The sequence below is a fragment of the Panthera leo genome, chromosome A3 (genome assembly GCF_018350215.1).
Source record: "Panthera leo isolate Ple1 chromosome A3, P.leo_Ple1_pat1.1, whole genome shotgun sequence".
Taxonomy (NCBI): domain Eukaryota; kingdom Metazoa; phylum Chordata; class Mammalia; order Carnivora; family Felidae; genus Panthera; species Panthera leo.
This window is the reverse complement of record NC_056681.1, coordinates 104,704,352-104,725,351: the sequence shown is the minus strand read 5'-3', so window position 1 is coordinate 104,725,351 and position 21,000 is coordinate 104,704,352. Positions and strand designations below refer to the sequence as shown.

Sequence of the window (21,000 nt, the reverse complement as noted above, 5' to 3'; positions counted from 1 at the left end):
ATGCAGTGTCTTGATTTTCTTAAGACTTCAGTCACTCATTCTCCTTTCCAAAGGCATGTGTTGGTGAAATCTTAGTTTGGTATGCTCCTGAGCTCAATGTAGCAGAGTTTTGTTTTTTCCTTCTGGAAAGTCCTCAAAGGATCGTAGGCTATGGGTGGCAGGTAGAACGTTGTTGTAGGATGATGAGAAAGCTGTTGGTGCAGACAGACATGGTGTGAGCTAAGTGCCTGGTTACCTTTGTAGCTTGTAGCGTCGGGGGAACTGATGAGTTCTAAGAAGAAGGATTTGCATCCTCGGGATATCGATGCATTTTGGCTACAGCGGCAGCTCAGTCGCTTCTATGATGATGCCATTGTGTCACAGAAGAAGGCAGATGAAGTGTTGGAGATTTTGAAGGTACAGCCAAGACGTTGTTTTGTGTTCATTGTATGTATCTTAGCAGATGGGACGGTGGATGGAAGCAGATGGCTGCGTCCTTAATCATGGTGTTACCTTCTCTCTGCAGACGGCCAGTGATGATCGGGAATGTGAGAACCAGCTGGTTCTGCTCCTTGGTTTCAACACTTTTGATTTTATTAAAGTGTTGCGACAGCACAGGATGATGAGTGAGTATATAGTGGTCTCTTCTGGAGCATATACGTGGTGTGTGTGCATGTGTGATGGAGGCTTTGTTAATTTTCATAGCTTCAGCGCTTCTTTCATTTAGTTTGCTTCCTCCCCCAAGGTTGAAGGTTGATTTTACCTTACCCCCTTCTTCTCACCTTCCCTTTCTTCCTTTTGCTGTTGCCAGTTTTATACTGCACCTTACTGGCCAGTGCACAGAGTGAAGCGGAAAAGGAAAGGATCATGGGAAAGATGGAAGCTGATCCAGAGCTCTCCAAGTTCCTCTACCAGCTCCATGAGACCGAGAAGGAGGATCTGATCCGGGTAAGGGCTGGGTTGGTTTATCTGTCTGATTCCGGAGATAGACTGTTTGATTTGGAAAGGAGACCTCATTTAGAAGATTGTAGCGTAGAGCTGAATTCCTATTAGAAAAGGGAATTGAAGAAGTAATTTCTCTGAATTCTTTGAGGTTTGTCACTGGTGTAGATTAAAATCTACACATTGACATTGGTGTGGTCAAGAGACTGTTGACTTCCCATGGTCTTCACCAGCACCATGGACGGTTCACTCTTTGGTTACACAATAAATCATGGTATCTACTGAAAATGCTGGACAGAACACATGTGTTGGCTGAACACAGAACCCACGCTTCTACCTGTAGGGATAGCCCTTGATGCTGAATTGCTGAATGTCTACTTTTGAAATCCCTGCGCTGTGCATTGTCCCTTTAAAGCTGTTTGCTGTCATCATTCTGATGGTCCCTGTGGCAAATGTCTGAACATAAAGGGCCCTCTTTCTGTTTGGAGACTTACTGGTCAGCACCTGTGAGTCAGGCTTCGCTAAGCAGGGGTTGGAAGGGACCAGAACCTACAACGGTGAATAATTGCTACTTTATATCTTTCCCCGTCACAGGAGGAAAGGTCTCGGAGAGAGCGAGTACGACAGTCCCGAATGGACACAGACTTGGAAACCATGGATCTGGACCAGGGTGGAGAGGTAAGTATTGGGTCATTTCTAAGGCTATGCCGGATGGAAAACTTAGTTGTTCACCTTGTTCACTGTGTTTTTTTTGTATTTGTTTTTTTACCCCCATCTTCCCAGGCACTGGCTCCGCGTCAGGTTCTGGACTTGGAGGACCTGGTTTTTACCCAGGGGAGCCACTTCATGGCCAATAAACGTTGTCAGCTTCCTGATGGGTCCTTCCGTCGCCAGCGCAAGGGCTATGAAGAGGTGCATGTGCCTGCTCTGAAGCCCAAGCCCTTTGGTTCAGAAGAAGTGAGTGAATTATTTTTCTCAGTTTTCTGCTCAGTTCATCTTCCTTCCAGTTTGGATTTCAACCCATTGGCCAAAATGTGACCTTGTGTCATAGATAGTTTATCCCAGAAATGGAAGTTGCTTCAGAGTTTCCCGTTTTGATTTTGAGTCCAGGGGACAGTATTGAATTTCTCATCTGGCCTTCAGTGCAGAGTTATTCAGGGAGGGCGCCAGGAAATACAATCCTGGCCATCCCGCAAAAACAGCCTGCTCAAGGGTGCTGCCAGTGTGTGACATGCATGGCATTTCTTCCTTCTAGCAACTGCTTCCAGTGGAGAAGCTGCCGAAGTATGCCCAGGCTGGATTTGAGGGCTTCAAAACACTGAATCGGATCCAGAGTAAACTCTACCGTGCTGCTCTGGAAACAGATGAGAATCTGCTGCTGTGCGCCCCTACTGTAAGCACTGCCCTGGCTGCTTTGTTCCTGTGGGAAGTGGTGTATGTTTTTGGTGGCGAGATGGTTCATCTTCACCCAATCCTCTCCCAGTTCTTTTCTCTTTGATGGAAGAGATGTCCTAGGAGGTGCTCTGGTGTCTGTTTTGCCGGTAAGCCCGTAGAAGTGAGGACAGGTAAACAGGCCTTCTCATCCTTGATTCTGTCTTAGGGTGCGGGTAAGACCAACGTGGCCCTGATGTGTATGCTCCGAGAGATAGGGAAACACATTAACATGGATGGCACTATCAACGTGGATGACTTCAAGATCATCTACATTGCTCCTATGAGATCTCTGGTGCAGGAGATGGTGGGCAGTTTCGGAAAGGTAAGGGGTAGAAAGGTATTGGGAACAGGTCTAGTGCATCACTGCTTGTACTGGGACATCTCTGGAATGTCTTGTATGGTGTTTTTCTTCCACTTCAAGGTGGAGCTTGACCCAGGGTCCGAGTATTTCTGAAGCAAGAGTGTCCTGGGCTTGTCTTGGACTTTTGCGAGGATTTAGCATCTTTCTGTTACTGTCTCTGAGTCAGTTTTCTGCTGTTATGTACATTACTGAAGAATTTATGAAATGCTCATAGGATATGGTTGACATTAGACCTAGCGGTGTTATTCCAGGTCCTGTTGTCTACAAGTTTCCATTTCCCCCTCTTTGTGCAGACATCCCAGAAATTCTTTGCTTCATTTGCCTGAGTGTAAACTTGGGTTTATTTTAGAAATACGTGTTTGTGTTCATATGATATTTCCCTGTTGGGTCGATACCTCCTTCCAATAATACCCTACATTCAGACTTCCCAGATAAAGTGTGGTGGCAAGGCCCCCTTCAAGCATTCTTGCCTGACGTGCCTCTCCTCCACCTAGCGCTTGGCGACCTATGGCATCACTGTTGCAGAACTGACTGGCGACCACCAGCTGTGCAAGGAGGAGATCAGCGCCACTCAGATCATCGTCTGCACCCCCGAGAAGTGGGACATCATTACCCGCAAGGGTGGGGAGCGCACCTACACACAGCTCGTGCGGCTCATCATTCTGGTGAGCAGGGAGTACTTGAGCACGTAGAGACCAGGCCTGGTCGAGGAGGGTTTGCTGAATTTTAACGCTGTTTCTTCAGTGCTTTCCTCTAGTCACTAGCCTTTATAATGACAGCTGTTGTCAGTATTGCTGTTACCGTTAAATGAGAATCTGCCCCTAAGTGAAAGATTTCTGAGGAGGTGCATGGTGTCTGCCATGTTGTTCTTTATGTGTTTTTTTGTGTCTGAAATGTTTTGGAGTAAATGTAAACAGACAAAACTAATTGTGTCCTCCTCCCAGGGGGGCTTTATAAATAAATAATCCATTCTCGAGGGGAACGAGGAAGGAATCAGGATATTGCGTTCCAAATGTACAGAGAGCACCCAGAGAAGAATGACCTTGAGTCTGGTTGTAGTTTCTTTAAGTTGTCTGGGAAAGCAGAAAGGAGACCTCACATGTTGATTTTCAGCATTCTAGAGCAGGGCTTGGCAGTCTGTGGCTACTGGATTTTATCAGAGTATAGCCATACCCATTTATTTACATATTGTTACAGCTGCTTTTGTGCTTTAGTGACAGACTTGAGTACAATTGGCTCTTGAACAACACAGGCTTGAACTGCAGGTCCGCTTTTATGATGATTTTTTTCGGTAAATACAGTACTGGACCATAAATGTATTTTTTCTTTATGATTCTAATAACGTTTTCTTTAGTTTACAGTATCGTAAGAATACAGTATAGAAAACATGTACAAGATATGTGTTAATCAACTGTTTATGTTATTGGTAAGGCTTCTGGTAAACAGTAGGCTCTCAGTAGTTAAGTTCTGGGCAAGTCAAAGTTGTAAGTGGATTCTCGACTGTGTGGAGCATCCGTAACCCCTGCACTGTACAAGGGTCAGCTCTGTTTGTAACAGACTGTATGGCCCACAAGCTTAAAATCCTGACTGGCCCTTTGTGAAGTTTGCCAGCCCCTGCTTTAGTTCTACTCAAAGTCTTGTTAGAAGTGCACTCCCTGACCTCATCCCACATCTACTGAAACATAATCTACATTTTAGTAAGATTCTCTGCTACATGCTGACATTCAAGAAGCACTGCCTTAGGCTATGTGAACTCATCATTTGATGCATATCTTTTGCAAGCACAGAGTAGGAAGAATGACTGCCCAGGGGTGAAGCCTTATTTGATATAAATAAAGTTTGCTGAGAAGTTTCATTTTTAGTAAAGAAATTAATCTTTGAGTGAAGTTATAATGAGCTCATTTACCTGAAGTATCAGATTTTCTTGCCATAAAGCATTAGGTTTCACTAAACTAGCAAAGCAGCTTGGTGGTCAGAGCATGTTATTTTCTGGGGTATTTCGTAGTGAGTATTGTCTCACCCTTTGGGTTTCTCTTGCTTGGGATCCCCTTTCTTCTTTATTTGGCTTGGTAGGTATGTACTACAGGATAGGTCTATTAGGAAAGAGGACTACATTTTTCTAGCCCTAGGGGTAATTGGCCACCCCCTCATTCCTTAGGATGAGATCCATCTTCTCCACGATGACAGAGGTCCTGTTTTGGAAGCTTTGGTGGCCAGGGCCATCCGAAACATTGAGATGACCCAAGAGGATGTCCGACTCATCGGTCTTAGTGCCACCCTCCCCAACTATGAAGATGTGGCTACCTTTCTGCGTGTAGATCCTGCCAAGGGCCTCTTTTACTTTGACAACAGGTACAAGAAAGACTGGGAGAAGATTAGGGTGACCTTCCTGGTGCCCTGCCCCTTTTTCAAGGAGCTCTTTTGGATTGGGTATTAGACGGATTTTGGGTTTTGATGTGGTGTGAATCCAGGAAAGAATGTCCTTTCCATTGAAAACAACTGTCTGTTTCCTCACTATTTTGTGCCAAAAACCTCATTTATCTAATTTGAATTTCTAGCTTCCGCCCAGTGCCTCTGGAACAGACTTATGTGGGTATCACAGAGAAAAAAGCTATCAAGCGTTTCCAGATCATGAATGAAATAGTCTATGAGAAAATCATGGAACATGCTGGAAAAAATCAGGTCTATCTATGGTTTCCTATTAAACTCTGTTCTTTTGCATTTTTGACTTCTATAAAGAGAAAAGACACAAGACAAATCACCAGTATTAGGAATGAAATTGGATATTAACATGGAACCTGTAGCCATTGAAAGGATAATAAAGGATTATTATGAATAACTTCACATGTACATTTGACAACCTAGAAAAAATAAGGGGCCTGTTCCTCAAAAATTACTAACTACCAAAACTCAGCCTTGATGAAGAAGATAACCTGAATAGTTTCATAGCCATTAAGGAAATTGAATTTGTAATTTAAAAACTCCCAAAAAAGAAATCCCCAGGTGTGGATAATCAGTCTGTCTCTCTACATTGTCAAGGGTCCTTCCATAAAAGATTTGGCTGACTTACAGTGAAAATAAAGTTGAAAACTAAAAACTAGTGAAAGAGGACATTTTACTAGAAAAAATATATTTTTTTAATTAAACACCATTTGGTCACGTTAACCAAGACAAAAACCAAGGGAAAGTGGCAGGGTGTGTATATTTTTTTATAAAAAAAGCCTATGAATCTAGATGAAGAGACCAATCTTTTCTTTCTTTTTAAGTGTATTTATTTTAAGAGAGTGGAGAGAGAAAGTATCCCAAGCTGGCTCTGCGCTGCCAGTATGGGGCTTGAACTTACAAAATTGAGTTCATGACCCGAGCTGAAATGAAACTGAGTTGGATGCTTAACCGACTAAGCCACTTAGGTGCCCCAAGACAAATCTTTTCTCGGCACTAAATACTTGGAGGACTTTATTTCCTACCAAATGGTACTAGTCTATACTGAGACTTCCTAAGTCCTTTTACAAAGGCTAGTGCCTATCATTGAATACAGTATATGAGCTGTTACTTTGCAGACACATTCTTCAGGTGACTTAGAATCCTGTCAGGTGCCTGAACACAGATTTATTACTGGGAGTTCTGAATTTGCATCTATATTATACTTAAATGTGGTTTTAAAGATAGGATGCTAAGAGTTAGCTTAGTTTCCCAGCTACAGGACTCTGCCACTGTACTTTGTACTTTATTCACACAGGGTCTTAGGCGCTTCTGAATCAGTATACCTTCCTGCCATTGCTCTTCTCGGGGTTTCTGGCCTCATAACAGTGTAGCTTCTGCTTCCTGGTGCTGGTGCCATGGGGCCAGAGGAGTGACAGTGGTAGCTGCGTCTCTTGACTGTGGCAAACTGTGGTTTCTCCTTAGGTGCTGGTGTTTGTCCACTCCCGGAAGGAGACTGGGAAGACGGCCAGGGCCATCCGGGACATGTGCCTAGAGAAGGACACTCTGGGTCTGTTTCTGAGAGAGGGCTCAGCCTCCACCGAAGTCCTTCGGACGGAAGCTGAGCAGTGCAAGGTGAGGAGAGACAGGCCCGGTTCTCTTGTTTCCTACCTGGTAACTGGTTCAATCTGAGGTTGTCCAGACAGTCCTCGACTGCATCATGGTGCTGTTGTTTCACACAGGTGAAGGTTGATTGTCTGGGTCTGGTTCTGTGGAATAGGTAGGGGGCAGGGTCTCACGGGAAGAGATCTACTTAGTCTCTGTGGAGTTCCCACAGCGAGGCTCACCTCCTCACCTGTTTTTTTTCTGTTCCACAGAACCTGGAGCTGAAGGATCTTCTGCCATATGGCTTTGCTATTCATCATGCAGGCATGACCAGAGTTGACCGGACACTTGTAGAGGATCTTTTTGCTGATAAACACATTCAGGTGAGCGTGGGCAAAGTGTAGGCATCAGAAGACCTCAGGTGTCAGATGCCATGTTTGCACCCAGTACCTTATGGTAAACCAGGTTAGAGGGTTGTGGGAGGTACGGTAGATAGAACTTTGGCCACCTCTCCCAGCTCTTCACCTACTGCATCAGGGAAGAGGAGTGATTTTAGGAAAGCGTTTGAGAAGCATAACAAAGGAGGCGTGTCAGTGACTCCAGATGTCACCAAGCAGGGCCTCGTAAGGTTAGGACCTCGTATGTTCTCTCTCTCAGGGTGTATTGTTAATTGTCTGGTAACTTTAAGTTGATTAATATTAGTCTACAGTTTTACCTCTTAAGTATCTCGAGAACCGTGGAATGTTAATTATTGAATAGACGAGGAACCAAGGGACTCCTTTCCTCTTTATTCCAGTGTTACCTTGACAAGTGTGGGACCCACCTCAGTCCTGCTAGAAGCTCTAAGGCCAGTTTCTAAGAGAACTTGGGGATACTAACCCTGTGGTGGTAACGTCTTTTCTTTATTACCTTGGCTTTGCTTCTACAGGTTTTAGTTTCCACAGCAACTCTGGCTTGGGGTGTGAATCTCCCCGCACATACAGTCATCATCAAAGGCACCCAGGTGTACAGTCCAGAGAAGGGGCGTTGGACAGAACTGGGGGCACTGGACATTCTGCAGGTATAGAGCCTTTGAGGTTATTTTCAGTGGGGAAAGGTATCCTGTGTATAAAATTTATGCAAAGAGGCCAAAAAGGTGGCAGATGGAAGGTGGGGTTCTGTAAAGTAGAAGTCTGGGAACAAAACCGGAGGCTCTGTGGCCATAGCTCTCTTAAAAGGTTTGCGACCTGTTTCTGACCTAGATGCTGGGACGTGCTGGAAGACCCCAGTATGACACCAAGGGCGAAGGCATACTCATCACGTCTCATGGGGAGCTACAGTACTACCTGTCCCTCCTCAATCAGCAACTTCCTATCGAGAGCCAGATGGTATCAAAGTTGCCTGACATGCTCAATGCGGAAATCGTGCTGGGGAATGTCCAGAATGCCAAGGTAGGGAAGGGCTCTGCCCGTCACGCGTCTTGCCTTCTCCAGAGAAGCCAAGGTACCAGGGTGGGATGGTCTCCATTGTGGTGTTGTGGACCACCAGCACGTAGGGGCTTCCAACCCTGTGCCCCACATCTTCAATGTAATAAGCAGTCTCTCTGAAGCTTGTCAACTCCGTGGCTGACAATTCCCCTTGTTACCAAGATCTCAGAAAGAACTCTGTCGTTCTAATAAGATACTAGAAACCTTCAGAAGACAACATACATTCTTCTAGTTGGGAATTAATTTCTCTCTTTTTTTAAAAAATATTTTGAGAGAGAGTATGTGCATGCGAGCAGGGGAGGGGCCGAGAGAGAGGGAGAGAGAGAATCTGCACTGCGTGGAGACAACGTGGAGCCCAACTTGGGGCTCCTTCCCACAAACTGTAAGATCATGACCTGAGCCAAAATCAAGAGTCAGACACTTAACCGACTGAGTCACTCAGGCGTCCTTGGAATTAATTTCTAAGTGACCTCTGGGAGCTTTTCATTTGGACATAATTACTCCATGCGCAGACCAGCGGGTTTTCTCTTGTAGGATGCGGTGAACTGGCTTGGATATGCCTATCTGTATATCCGAATGCTCCGATCCCCAACCCTCTATGGCATCTCTCATGATGACCTCAAGGGAGATCCCCTGCTGGACCAGCGCCGACTGGATCTGGTTCATACTGCCGCCTTGATGCTGGATAAGAACAATCTGGTCAAGTATGACAAGAAGACAGGCAACTTCCAGGTGAGTGGGTTGAGGGATTGAGCCACAGGTCTCAGTAAAAGTGGTGATCTCAGGCAATTTTTTAAATTGTTTTCTTGATTTGAGCACTGCCTGTGTAATTGCCCATTGTGTAGAAAAACAGGTGGGATTAGACTGTGCCCTTTGAATCTGGGAACCTCTAAAATGGTATAGTAGAACCTGAGGGTGCCTGCTTTCTGTCACTTGAGTCGAGGCAGCTCATTCACCTGTCTTTTCTGTGTGGGCATCAGTTCACCATAGGTCAGTTTGTTGTGCCATCTTTCTTCATGTGCTTGGGCCAGAAACTCTTGTTGCTGTGAGTTCCTCCAGTGGGCACCTGTTGTCTACAGTGAGAGGTTGCCACTTGTTAATGATCGCCGTTGGATTGAGTCTTCCTCCTTCATAGGTGACAGAACTGGGCCGTATAGCCAGCCACTACTACATCACCAATGACACAGTACAGACCTACAACCAGCTGCTGAAGCCCACCCTAAGTGAAATTGAGCTTTTCAGAGTCTTCTCATTGTCTTCAGAGTTCAAGAACATCACTGTGAGAGAGGTGAGTCCACACAGTGTGTTGGGACGGGTGGTTGGTACTCACTGCTGAGTCGCTGGATAGGTTCTCTCCTTAGTCACCTGCCTTTTCCTTGACCGGTTCCCTTCTTGTGGCAGGAGGAGAAGCTGGAGCTGCAGAAGTTGCTGGAGAGGGTGCCCATCCCTGTAAAGGAGAGCATTGAGGAACCCAGTGCAAAGGTGAGCTCACTCCTCTGCTTGGCATAAGGATTGGATGGTTTTGTAAAAAGTGAACCTTGAATCTACGTTCATGTTCGATGACTTGCTCAGTTTTCCTGGGTTTTGCATCCTTTCCACATGTTCTTTATGTGGAGTAGCAGTTATTTAATGCCTATAAAGCGGGAGTTGTGGATCCGATTCGGCATGATCCATGGATCCCAGAGCAGAAGTGTGATTCACCTTCTTGCACCATCAATGACTAGCGATCTTCTTGCTGACCTTGCTTTTTTCCAGATCAATGTGCTTCTCCAAGCCTTCATCTCACAGCTGAAATTGGAGGGCTTTGCGCTGATGGCAGACATGGTGTATGTTACGCAGGTGAGAGCGCAGTTGTGCTGCCGGGAGAAGAGGCCTAAACAGTTCCAGTCCCTTGTGCTGTTGTGTGTCTTGGAAAAAACAGGGCTGACGCTAGTGAGGAGGGGAGAAGGCCAAGTTTTGTTCTAGTTGGCTCGTTGATTATGTGCATATGGCATAGCCATTCTCTGTCGCTGATCTTGAGCGTGAGGAGAGGTAGGGCCTTAAGAGAGTGCTGGGCAGGTTCCATAGGGAGAGCCACAAGACACAATGTCTGCTTCCCTACAGAGAGTGACTTTCCACTATGGCTAGGCTCATCTGTAAATCCAGAAATGGCAAAAGGTTCTATTAGCTACAGTTCGTCTTTACCTTTGAGGGCAAGTCATTAGCATCCTTGCTTTCGCTAGAACTCTGAGTGCTAAATGAGCCGAACTTTAAAATCGCAATGGTTATTAGGTTAAGATGTTGTACAGTAAGCTCGAGCTGCCCTTTTCTAACTATTCTGCATTCAGCAAACATCAGCTACCTAAAAGGGGAAAGGCAGGGGCGCCTGGGTGGCCCAGTCAGTTAAGCATCTCAGTCTTGATTTTGGCTTAGGTCATGATCTCATGAGTTCGTGAGTTTGAGTCCCGCGTTGGGCTCTGTGCTGACAGTACAGATGGGGATTCTTTCTCTCTCTCTGCCCCTCCCCTGCTCTCCCTCTTTCTCAAAATAAATAAATAAACTTTTAAAAAGTCTTTAAAAAGGGTGGGGGAGTAATTACAGAGGACTTTATTTTTGAGAAGTGTGACCGATTGCATCAGAGCTTGAGGTAATTAAGCCACGTGTAGAGTGGCTTCATTAGGTTGGGGATGGTGGGGACTTAACAGAGGGAATGCTTTATCTTTCCCAGTCGGCTGGCAGGTTGATGCGTGCCATCTTTGAAATTGTCCTGAATCGAGGTTGGGCGCAGCTTACAGACAAGACACTGAACCTCTGCAAGATGATTGACAAGCGCATGTAAGGACCCACTGGGCTGGGAGCCGGTCACCATGAGTTAAGGTCCCCAGGCTGAGGATGTCGTGGGGAAGCCTGGGAGTGCTCTTATCTCTGGTCCTCACTCATGAGATGGGACTTGAACTTGGCTAAAAGTTGAGAAGAGGGAGGGCCCTTTGAGGTGGAGCCTGGGGGTGGGAGGAGAGTGGTGATGAGTGATGGCTTTCAAGTCTCACTGCTGCTACAGTTCCAGATGCCTTCCTTTAATGACTGTTTTGTGTGGTCACAGCTAATTGGAAGCCATGACAAAGGCAGTTTGTTTCACAGGGGACTGACAGTTAATGTTTCCTTCCTGGCTAGGTGGCAGTCCATGTGTCCTCTGCGCCAGTTCCGGAAACTCCCTGAGGAGGTAGTGAAGAAGATAGAGAAGAAAAACTTCCCCTTCGAGCGTCTGTATGACCTGAATCATAATGAGATAGGTGTGTGGGGAGCTATCCTCCTTGTCCTTACTGCTCAGAAATCTTTCTAAGCCCTCTTGCTTTCTGTCTCCGGGGCCCGGTGCCCTACTGTCCTGTGTTCACTTCTCCTATTCTGCTGAAGTAATGTGGCTAGCTCTTGGTCCCGGGACTTTGACTCCTCTGGACTGCACTGAGAGTGGAGGGAGGAGGAGTCTGCCCGCCAGAGCGGACTCTGCCACTTGCCCTCAAGGCCCGGTTTGCAGCTGTGCTTGGAAGGCTGGGCTGCAGCCCCTGTACCCTCCTGTCCTTCTAGGGGAGCTTATCCGCATGCCGAAGATGGGGAAGACCATCCACAAGTACGTCCACCTCTTCCCCAAGTTGGAGTTGTCGGTGCACCTGCAGCCTATCACACGCTCCACCCTAAAAGTGGAGCTGACCATCACGCCGGATTTCCAGTGGGATGAAAAGGTGAGGCTTTGCTTGGCGGAGGGACTACTCGCGAATGCCCCTGAGGAGAGCTGGATTGGAGGTGCAAGTCCACGCTGGCTCGTGTTCCTTTTACTTGTGCTTGTGTTGACAGGTCCACGGTTCGTCAGAGGCATTCTGGATTCTGGTGGAGGATGTAGACAGTGAGGTGATACTCCACCATGAGTATTTTCTACTCAAGGCCAAGTATGCTCAGGATGAGCACCTCATTACGTTTTTCGTTCCTGTCTTTGAACCGCTGCCCCCTCAGTACTTCATCCGAGTGGTGTCTGACCGCTGGCTCTGTGAGTGTGTCTCTGTACGGTCCCATAGGGACAGGTCTTCTGGGGGAATCAAGAGTGTCTTTCACTTTGTGCTGGACTGGACTTCGTGGGGTCAGAGTGATACTATCTGCTGCTGCTTTGGGGTTTTCAGTGTGCATGGAGGGGCTCTGAGGGGTCATTAGGTAAAGAGAGGAGTGCTTATGACCTCTCCCGTTTCTGTTCTGGCAGCTTGTGAGACCCAGCTGCCTGTCTCCTTCCGGCACCTGATCCTACCGGAGAAGTACCCACCTCCAACCGAGCTTCTGGACCTGCAGCCTTTGCCCGTGTCTGCCCTGAGAAACAGTGCTTTTGAGAGCCTTTACCAGGATAAATTTCCTTTCTTCAACCCCATCCAGACCCAAGGTAGGTGTTTCCATCTCCACGCGGTTCATTCCTCTGGAGGACCTTAAAGGTTCCGTAGAGACAGATATGTTTAGTGGCAAGAAGGGACGTAGGGCGCTCAGGTAGGTGTGGGAGCTCATCAGTGGCAACTATTGGAGCACACTAGGACTTCTTCCTTTCTCAGTCCTTGGTTACTCTTAGATTTCCTTTGCTTATTTGCCTGTCTCATTGAGGAGGGTCAGAACAAGGTCGTATTATGGTGCATTGTTGTTTCTCAGGCTCAGGAGGCTGGATCTGTGCTCCTGTTGTTCATGTGTGTGCAGCATGTGCAGTGTTGACTGAAGCCTCCTTTCCCTTCATTTTTTTTTTTAATGCATTATTTTAAGTTTATTTTTATTTTGAGAGAGTGCACACAGGGGAGGGGCAGAGAGGGAGAGAGAGAGAGAGTCCTAACTAGGCTCTGCACTGTCAGCGCAGACCCTGACACGGAGCTCGAACCCACAGACTGAGAGATCATGACCTGAGATAAAGCAGAGTCGAATGAATACTCAACTGACTGAGCCACCCAGGCACTCCCCTGTCTGTCGTTTTAAATAACAGGCATGTTCACAGGGCATGTCCTGTTTCCTAAGTACTTTGGCTGAGTACACCTGGTTATTTTCTCTTTTATTCCTCTCACTGATCCTATGGGGGATTTACTACTTGTGATACTATTATTAGTGTCTTGCTTTACAGATGAGGAAGCTAGGCACAGAGAGGCACCTCAACTGAATCATTTAATAAACAGAACTTGGACTTTAACCAATCTTTTTTTTTTTTTTTTTAATGTTTATTTTTAAGAGACAGTGTGAGTGGGGGAGGGACAGAGAGAGAGGGAGACACAGAATCTGAAGCAGACTCCAGGCTCTGAGCTGTCAGCACAGAGCCTGATGCGGGGGCCTGAACTCACAAACCGTGAGATCATGACCTGAGCCGAAGTTGGACACTTAACCGACTGAACAACCCAGGTGCCCCCCCAACTGACTTTAACCAGTCTTGATGCCAGGACTGAGGCTTTACCTTCTTTCAAGGAGAGTGTCGGAGGGTAGCCAGAGAATGGTAGCCAGTTCCTTTTTGTTCCGTATCCTGGTCCCTGAGAAGACTGGCAGAGAAGCACCGGATACTTGGTCTACTTTCTCTGCCACCTTGCAGATCTCCCTGCTACTGGACTTCTTGGTGTTGGGCTTTTCGCCTGTTGCTTGTGTGTGAGAGGGAGAGCATGAGGGGAGAGGTGTAGTAGGCTGACCGTAATTAGAGGCCCTGATGCCTCCCCCTTCGTTGTCGGCACTTGGCAGTCGACTGGCTGAGTTTCTCCGGGTGTCCTCTGTTCTGAGGAGTGGTCTGAGTGTCTTTTCTCTTTGATGTTCCCACTGCTGCTCTGCCGGCTTCCAGTGTTCAACACCGTCTACAACAGTGATGACAATGTGTTCGTGGGGGCCCCCACGGGCAGCGGCAAGACCATCTGTGCGGAATTTGCCATCCTGCGGATGCTGCTGCAGAACTCAGAGGGACGCTGTGTCTACATCACTCCCATGGAGGCTCTGGCAGAGCAGGTATGTGGCGTGCTGCTGTGTCACGTGTGAATTTTCCCTGAAGCTATTTTTATCTGAGTCCAGATCAAGATTTTCTAAGCCCTTGAAATTTGCAGGGTTAATTGGGGCGAGACCCTTTGCTTTCTTTTGTTCACGTCCCCAGTTTGTGTCCTAAAGAAAAATACTCTTAAAGGTCAGTGTGGGATCATAAGGTAGCTTGAGATCTACAGACCATCAGGTCTCTCTGTTTGGCTTCTCAGGCATTCTCATTACAAATGAAACGATGCCTGTCATGGCCTGATGTTTGCTGCCCTTCCTCTCCCTGCGTGCCAGGTTTACATGGACTGGTATGAGAAGTTCCAGGACAGGCTCAACAAGAAGGTGGTGCTCCTGACGGGGGAGACTAGCACGGACCTGAAGCTTCTGGGCAAGGGCAATATCATCATCAGCACCCCTGAGAAGTGGGACATTCTTTCTCGGCGGTGGAAGCAGCGCAAGAATGTCCAAAACATCAACCTCTTCGTGGTGGATGAAGTCCACCTTATCGGGGGCGAGAATGGGGTATGGCTTAACCTTGCACACTGGAGGGGCTGCGATTGGCTGAGTGTCCTTAGCTTTGGGGACTTCGGTTTGGGTCTGAGGCCATAGACTAGGTGCTTCTCCCAGGAGGATTCTGCTTGTCACCCTATTCCAAAAGGATGTTGTGAGACTTTTTTGTAGTACTCTTGGAAAATAGCATTGCTTAGTGAAGATTGGCTGCTGTGGAGGAGGTAGAACCAAAGATTGGAGAGCCCTTAATTAGAAGGAAGAGTTAGGTGATGATTTTGAGGTGGTTGAACTAGACAGAAAGCCTAAGTCAGGGTGGAGGATGGGGAAGGAGAGCCCGGGCCCCTAGTGACTCCCCGCCTCTGTCCCAGCCTGTCTTAGAAGTGATCTGCTCCCGGATGCGCTACATCTCCTCCCAGATCGAGCGACCCATTCGCATTGTGGCACTTAGCTCTTCGCTTTCGAATGCTAAGGATGTGGCCCACTGGCTGGGGTGCAGTGCCACCTCGACTTTCAACTTCCACCCTAACGTGCGCCCTGTGCCCTTGGAGCTGCACATCCAGGTAGGGCCCGCTCTCCCCGTTCCTGCGTGGCCTCTTGTTGAAGTACCAGGTATTGTAACTTCTGTCTTTTCATCTTCCTCGGTCTCCAGGGCTTCAACATTAGCCATACACAAACTCGCCTGCTCTCCATGGCCAAGCCCGTGTACCATGCTATCACCAAACACTCTCCCAAGAAGCCTGTCATTGTTTTTGTTCCGTCTCGAAAGCAGACCCGCCTCACTGCAATTGACATTCTCACCACGTGTGCAGCAGATATCCAGCGGCAGAGGTGGGATGGCGGGGGCGGGGGACGGGGGGAAGTTGGGTCAGTGAGGTTGGCTGATCCTGAAGAGTGTTCTGTTTATGAGGGTGGGGGTTAGCCCCATTGGGGCCAGGGGCTGGGCAACCGCACAGTTGGAAGGGTCTTGCAAGGGATTGGAACTGCTCTGAGCTAAATCAGTGCCCGTGCTGCTTAGGTTTTTGCACTGCACGGAGAAGGATCTGATCCCGTACCTGGAGAAACTAAGTGACAGCACGCTTAAGGAAACACTGTTAAATGGAGTGGGCTACCTGCACGAGGGGCTCAGCCCCATGGAGCGACGCCTGGTAGAACAGCTCTTCAGCTCAGGTGAAAAAAAGTGCTGTGGCCTAGAGGGAGATTGTATCTGGGAGTGTCACAGGTGGTAGGAACGAAACTTTAGGATGTGGGTGATACTTCCCTACTGCACACTTACCACCTTCAAAATACTTTTCTGATTGTTTTACGTATTATCTCATTTGATTTTCCCAGTAACCTTGTGGTATAGGTAGGATATTATCCCTACTGGCTAGCTGAGAAAATAGGCACATACGGTCGTATTACTTCAGAACCTGGTTTTCTAGACCTTTCACCAGTAGACCTGGTTTTCTATGGATACCAGATTCGCCAAGGTTGTTAGACCTTAGAGATGTAGTAAACGGTAGAGTCTCCCTTGGGTGGCCTGTGTGCCACTGTCCCTTGTTGACCTCTGGCATTTCACATAGAGTATTGTCACTCTGACATTCTTTGTTGGAGCTGCAATGGAGATGCTCCTGCCAGAACCACTTACTGGCACTCATTGGCCCTTGAATCTATTTGGTTTGATGTACACTTAGCTCAGTTTTGCTGCCGTTTACTGAGCCGGCCTATGACTGAGTTGGTGTTAGCATTTTCCAGTCAACAAGGCCAGTGTGTCAGGCAGATGGCTAACCCTGGCTTTCTCTGGGCTTCGGATTCGGTCCCAAGATTACCTTGTTTCCCCTAGGATAGGCCCCCAAGCAGGGCAACAGCAGCATAGAGCTCCCTTTTCTAGTACTGTGTTAACCCTTAGGCATTATTAGGGCTCATTTCCCAGCACGCTTTGCTCTGAGTTCTGAAACTTAGCATAGGATAAGCCCCTATCTGCACAGAAGGAGGCTCCCAGTGAGCCCTGCACTCAGTCTTCTTCTCTTTACTATCCAGGGGCTATCCAGGTGGTGGTAGCTTCCCGGAGTCTCTGCTGGGGCATGAATGTGGCCGCCCACCTGGTGATCATCATGGACACCCAGTACTACAATGGCAAGATTCATGCGTGAGTCTAGCTGTGCTGTGCATTAACGGGAACCTTCCTCCTAAAATGAACATAACATCTGAAGATCTGGAAATTAGCTATTAAGAAAAAGAAGTGTTAGGGAACTAAACAGTCAGCTGAGGTTCCCCCACAGCCAGGTGTCGGAGAGTTTTTTTAGTCTTAGGACCTAGGTTCACATTTGCTTTTATGATCTTCCTCTCATTTCAGCAAGTTAGAGAACCAGGAAGTTTGAGCTGGAGATTAGGTAGTTAACTCGTGTATTTTATAGACTGGGAAGGTGATATGGTCCAAGTCACATACCTTTGTGGTGACGAGAAGTAGAAAGATCCATTTTTCTCCGAAAAAAATTGAATGATTTAACTCTTAATTTTTTTTTTCTCAAAATGCAGACTTTTTTTTTAAGTGATTGTTATTTATGGGCTTATTTTTAATGCCTAAAACTGCATCTAGGTATGGATTTAAGCCTGGTGACTTGAGAATTCTTGAAGTATACACGTCTTTGGGGAACTTGACTTACATATTTGATCCTTTAACGGAGTTACTTGCTTTTGGCACTCGGTGGGTTGGTAGCTTTGGTTTAAGGACCCTGAGCAGCAGAGTCCCAGCTCTTAAACTTGAAAACTGTAATGATCTCTAAACAAGTGAAGCTAGTACCTGAGCACAAGAAGCCGTAAATACAGAAGTCAGCTGTAATTTGCCACTGTGTCCTATGTTTACATTTTATTCTTTGACATTGAGGTAGTCTTAGCCTCCTGAGTATGGCCTCTGTGGTGACGGACCTTTTGCCTGCCTTCTTCTCTGTCACCAGGTATGTGGATTACCCTATCTACGACGTGCTTCAGATGGTGGGCCATGCCAACCGCCCTTTGCAGGATGATGAGGGGCGCTGTGTTATCATGTGCCAGGGCTCCAAAAAGGTCAGTCCTGGTCTTGTGCACCCTCTTGAGATCCTGGGCCTCAGAGTAGATTCTTTAATAGATGCCTTTCATTGTTTACAGTTTTTCTGTCAACTTCTATTTTTTGTTTGTTTGTTTTTTAATTTTCCACATTGCTTTGGTAATAAACCTCTTAGCCACGTGGAATTTTGTAGCCCTTTGTTTTTGCTACTGCTGTGGACTCCCATGTGTCAAGGTTTTCACCTTCTGGGTGGCTTCTCATGTACTGTTAGGCCTGTGTGACTTGCTGTATCCCTGTTCCCACCATAAAAATACCAGTGGTATTGGTATTTTTGGCATCAATACCATTGATGCCAGTGGGAACGGACACACACATCCAGCATTCCAGGTCCAGACCTAGTTCACCTTGTCTCTGCAACCGATTTCTTCCATTATTGTATTAACTATGTCTGTCACACAAGGGCCGTTCCCTGTTGATTTGCCCTTGGCCCTTCATTGTGACCATGTTGTCATTGAGTATTACTGTCTGTCCTTTTCCAACCTGTAGGATTTCTTCAAAAAGTTCTTATATGAGCCCTTGCCAGTAGAGTCCCACCTGGACCACTGTATGCATGACCATTTCAATGCTGAGATTGTCACCAAGACCATTGAGAACAAGCAGGATGCTGTGGACTACCTCACCTGGACCTTTCTGTACCGCCGCATGACACAGAACCCCAATTATTACAACCTGCAGGGTCAGTGGACTTTGGAGCACGGTATCCTTTTGTGGCTCATAGACCTTGCCGGCCAGTCTCCCTATGACTCCCCACTTCTCTCTCACCTTTGCAGGGATCTCCCATCGTCACCTGTCTGACCACTTGTCCGAGCTTGTGGAGCAGACCCTGAGTGACTTAGAGCAGTCCAAGTGCATCAGCATTGAGGATGAAATGGATGTGGCACCTCTGAACCTGGGCATGATCGCTGCTTACTATTACATCAACTACACCACCATTGGTGAGGGGCCGGCAGGGGCTGTGTCTGGGGAGCCCAAGCTAAAGAAGCCTTATGCAGGGGTCTGCAGCCCACTGGGATGAGAGAGCACAGGGCTTCCAGTGCCCTGGAAGCACATTCCAGGGATGTATCATAGGGTCGGGAGGAGTAATCCAGTTAACTCTCCTGCCTGCTCCTTTTCTACCTGCGTTTGACTCCTCCCGTTTCTCCTTCTCTTTGGCTGTCAGAGCTCTTCAGCATGTCCCTGAATGCCAAGACCAAGGTGCGAGGGCTTATTGAAATCATCTCCAATGCGGCGGAGTACGAGAACATTCCCATCCGGCACCATGAAGATAACCTCCTGCGGCAGGTGAGGGCATCTTGGATTCAGGAGGACATCTTTAGAGTTGAAACTTGGCCTGTGTGCCCAGAGCACATGTTGTCCTTGTCACCACAGGAAGATCCTAACACATCACCCACACTTCTGTTTTGAAGGGTTGTGAGCTTGGGGCAGGTGGTACTTTGGGCCTGAGAGCTGTTCTCAGGCAGGGTCACCTGTTCATCACCAGCTATTTTTCTTCCACTCTCCAGTTGGCTCAGAAGGTCCCCCATAAGCTGAATAATCCTAAATTCAATGACCCACATGTCAAGACCAACCTGCTTCTGCAAGCTCACCTGTCCCGCATGCAGCTGAGTGCCGAGCTGCAGTCGGATACTGAGGAAATTCTTAGCAAGGTATAGTGTGGGTGCGGGTGCGGGTGTGGAGGGGCCAGTGGTGGCCTGTGAAGTAGTGGTTCCAACCCTACCTTGTCCTGTACTCCTGTCTCGGTTCAGGCAATCCGGCTCATCCAGGCCTGTGTGGATGTCCTTTCCAGCAATGGGTGGCTTAGCCCTGCTCTGGCAGCTATGGAGCTGGCCCAGATGGTCACCCAAGCCATGTGGTCCAAGGACTCGTACCTGAAACAGCTGCCACACTTCACCTCAGAGCATATTAAACGTTGTACAGACAAGGTGAGCTGAATCTGGACCCGGATTGTTGGGTGGCTGAGCCAAGTTTCTAGGGGAAGGAGGGGACTTGTGACGGTTGTGGGAGGGGAGTCACAGTACAGGGGGGGTTCTAGTTCTGGTTCCCCTGAGGGTGTCACGTATTGAGGTACTAGGGAGCCTGACGATTGGACGGTTGTGGGCTGTGTTCTTTCTGAAATCGTGTATTTAGATGATCTGATAGCATAGGAGTTGAACCAGCAGTTGTTTGGAGCCAGGTTTCGTTTGCCGTTAGTATGTGTTCTCCTTCCCTGACCTCTGAATACGCACTGCAGGGAGTAGAGAGTGTTTTTGACATCATGGAGATGGAAGATGAAGAACGAAATGCGTTGCTTCAGCTGTCTGACAGCCAGATCGCGGACGTGGCCCGTTTCTGCAACCGCTACCCTAATATCGAGCTGTCTTATGAAGTGGTGGATAAGGACAGCATCCGCAGGTGAGCCATGGTCAGCCGGGTGCCCTGCCCCAGGGTCCCTGCTGGGTACAACATGACAGTGCGCTCTGACCCCACTGCCACGTTGCTGATGTGCTGCCCTACTCTTCTCCCACAGTGGCGGGCCAGTTGTGGTGCTGGTGCAGCTGGAGCGAGAGGAGGAGGTCACGGGCCCTGTGATAGCACCTCTCTTTCCACAGGTGTGTTTTCATAGCTGGACAAAAACAAAAACCCAATAGAAAGCTTTTTGAAATGTCCCTGTGAAAGACAGTTTGATATAACTAAGATTTTTAAATGGTCAAAAGGAATCTCCAACTCCGTTTTTAAGTAGCGGTATGAGGTGTCTTCTGGAGGCCTTAGCCATTGGCTAGAGTACAGAGTTCAAGGGCGCATTGTCACTGGGGAAGGGAAATTTAGAGTAATGACAAGACACAAAGCTGAGAATTAATCTTGGGGCCATGGGTGGTTTTGTTGATTGTTTTTTGCTTTAAAACAATTTAGTAGGTGACTGATCATTGTTAAAGACATCACTTCTACAGTATTGTCATTCTCTATGACTGTTAAGATGCATTTGTTTTTAAATGGCTCTGGGATACTTGGGTTTTTCCAGTCCGTGTTTCTTCTCTCTCCTCTCTCACTACCCCTCACTCTGCTTCCAGTTACTTGGTTCTTTACCACCAGAAAAAAAGTCTGATTCCTTATATGAGAGAATAATTGAAGACTGAAAGCAGAAACCAGATATGTTGTAATGTTTTATTTTACAAACTAGTTAATAGGCTCTGGGGAAAGAGTGCTTTAAACCAACACCTGGGCTTTCTGAC

The 21,000-nt window shown here is 47.4% G+C and overlaps 1 protein-coding gene across 1 annotated transcript in view; it reads left to right on the top strand.

The window, feature by feature from the left end:
* SNRNP200 (small nuclear ribonucleoprotein U5 subunit 200) overlaps positions 1–21,000 on the top strand; it is a 28,956-nt gene that overhangs the window by 6,878 nt on the left and 1,078 nt on the right. Inside the window, exons 7-43 of the mRNA XM_042933119.1 lie at positions 244–396; positions 506–605; positions 791–927; positions 1,516–1,599; positions 1,705–1,878; positions 2,177–2,314; positions 2,522–2,677; positions 3,211–3,381; positions 4,875–5,068; positions 5,275–5,398; positions 6,623–6,772; positions 7,015–7,125; positions 7,671–7,802; positions 7,984–8,172; positions 8,743–8,940; positions 9,344–9,496; positions 9,610–9,690; positions 9,964–10,047; positions 10,916–11,022; positions 11,359–11,477; positions 11,770–11,924; positions 12,037–12,226; positions 12,434–12,607; positions 14,018–14,178; positions 14,491–14,718; positions 15,075–15,266; positions 15,356–15,534; positions 15,722–15,873; positions 16,726–16,834; positions 17,643–17,751; positions 18,278–18,467; positions 18,562–18,726; positions 18,951–19,072; positions 19,294–19,437; positions 19,537–19,713; positions 20,022–20,182; positions 20,298–20,379. Of these exons, the coding sequence (XP_042789053.1) occupies positions 244–396; positions 506–605; positions 791–927; positions 1,516–1,599; positions 1,705–1,878; positions 2,177–2,314; positions 2,522–2,677; positions 3,211–3,381; positions 4,875–5,068; positions 5,275–5,398; positions 6,623–6,772; positions 7,015–7,125; positions 7,671–7,802; positions 7,984–8,172; positions 8,743–8,940; positions 9,344–9,496; positions 9,610–9,690; positions 9,964–10,047; positions 10,916–11,022; positions 11,359–11,477; positions 11,770–11,924; positions 12,037–12,226; positions 12,434–12,607; positions 14,018–14,178; positions 14,491–14,718; positions 15,075–15,266; positions 15,356–15,534; positions 15,722–15,873; positions 16,726–16,834; positions 17,643–17,751; positions 18,278–18,467; positions 18,562–18,726; positions 18,951–19,072; positions 19,294–19,437; positions 19,537–19,713; positions 20,022–20,182; positions 20,298–20,379 (5,445 nt within the window). The remainder of the gene's footprint in view (positions 1–243; positions 397–505; positions 606–790; positions 928–1,515; positions 1,600–1,704; positions 1,879–2,176; positions 2,315–2,521; positions 2,678–3,210; positions 3,382–4,874; positions 5,069–5,274; positions 5,399–6,622; positions 6,773–7,014; positions 7,126–7,670; positions 7,803–7,983; positions 8,173–8,742; positions 8,941–9,343; positions 9,497–9,609; positions 9,691–9,963; positions 10,048–10,915; positions 11,023–11,358; positions 11,478–11,769; positions 11,925–12,036; positions 12,227–12,433; positions 12,608–14,017; positions 14,179–14,490; positions 14,719–15,074; positions 15,267–15,355; positions 15,535–15,721; positions 15,874–16,725; positions 16,835–17,642; positions 17,752–18,277; positions 18,468–18,561; positions 18,727–18,950; positions 19,073–19,293; positions 19,438–19,536; positions 19,714–20,021; positions 20,183–20,297; positions 20,380–21,000) is intronic.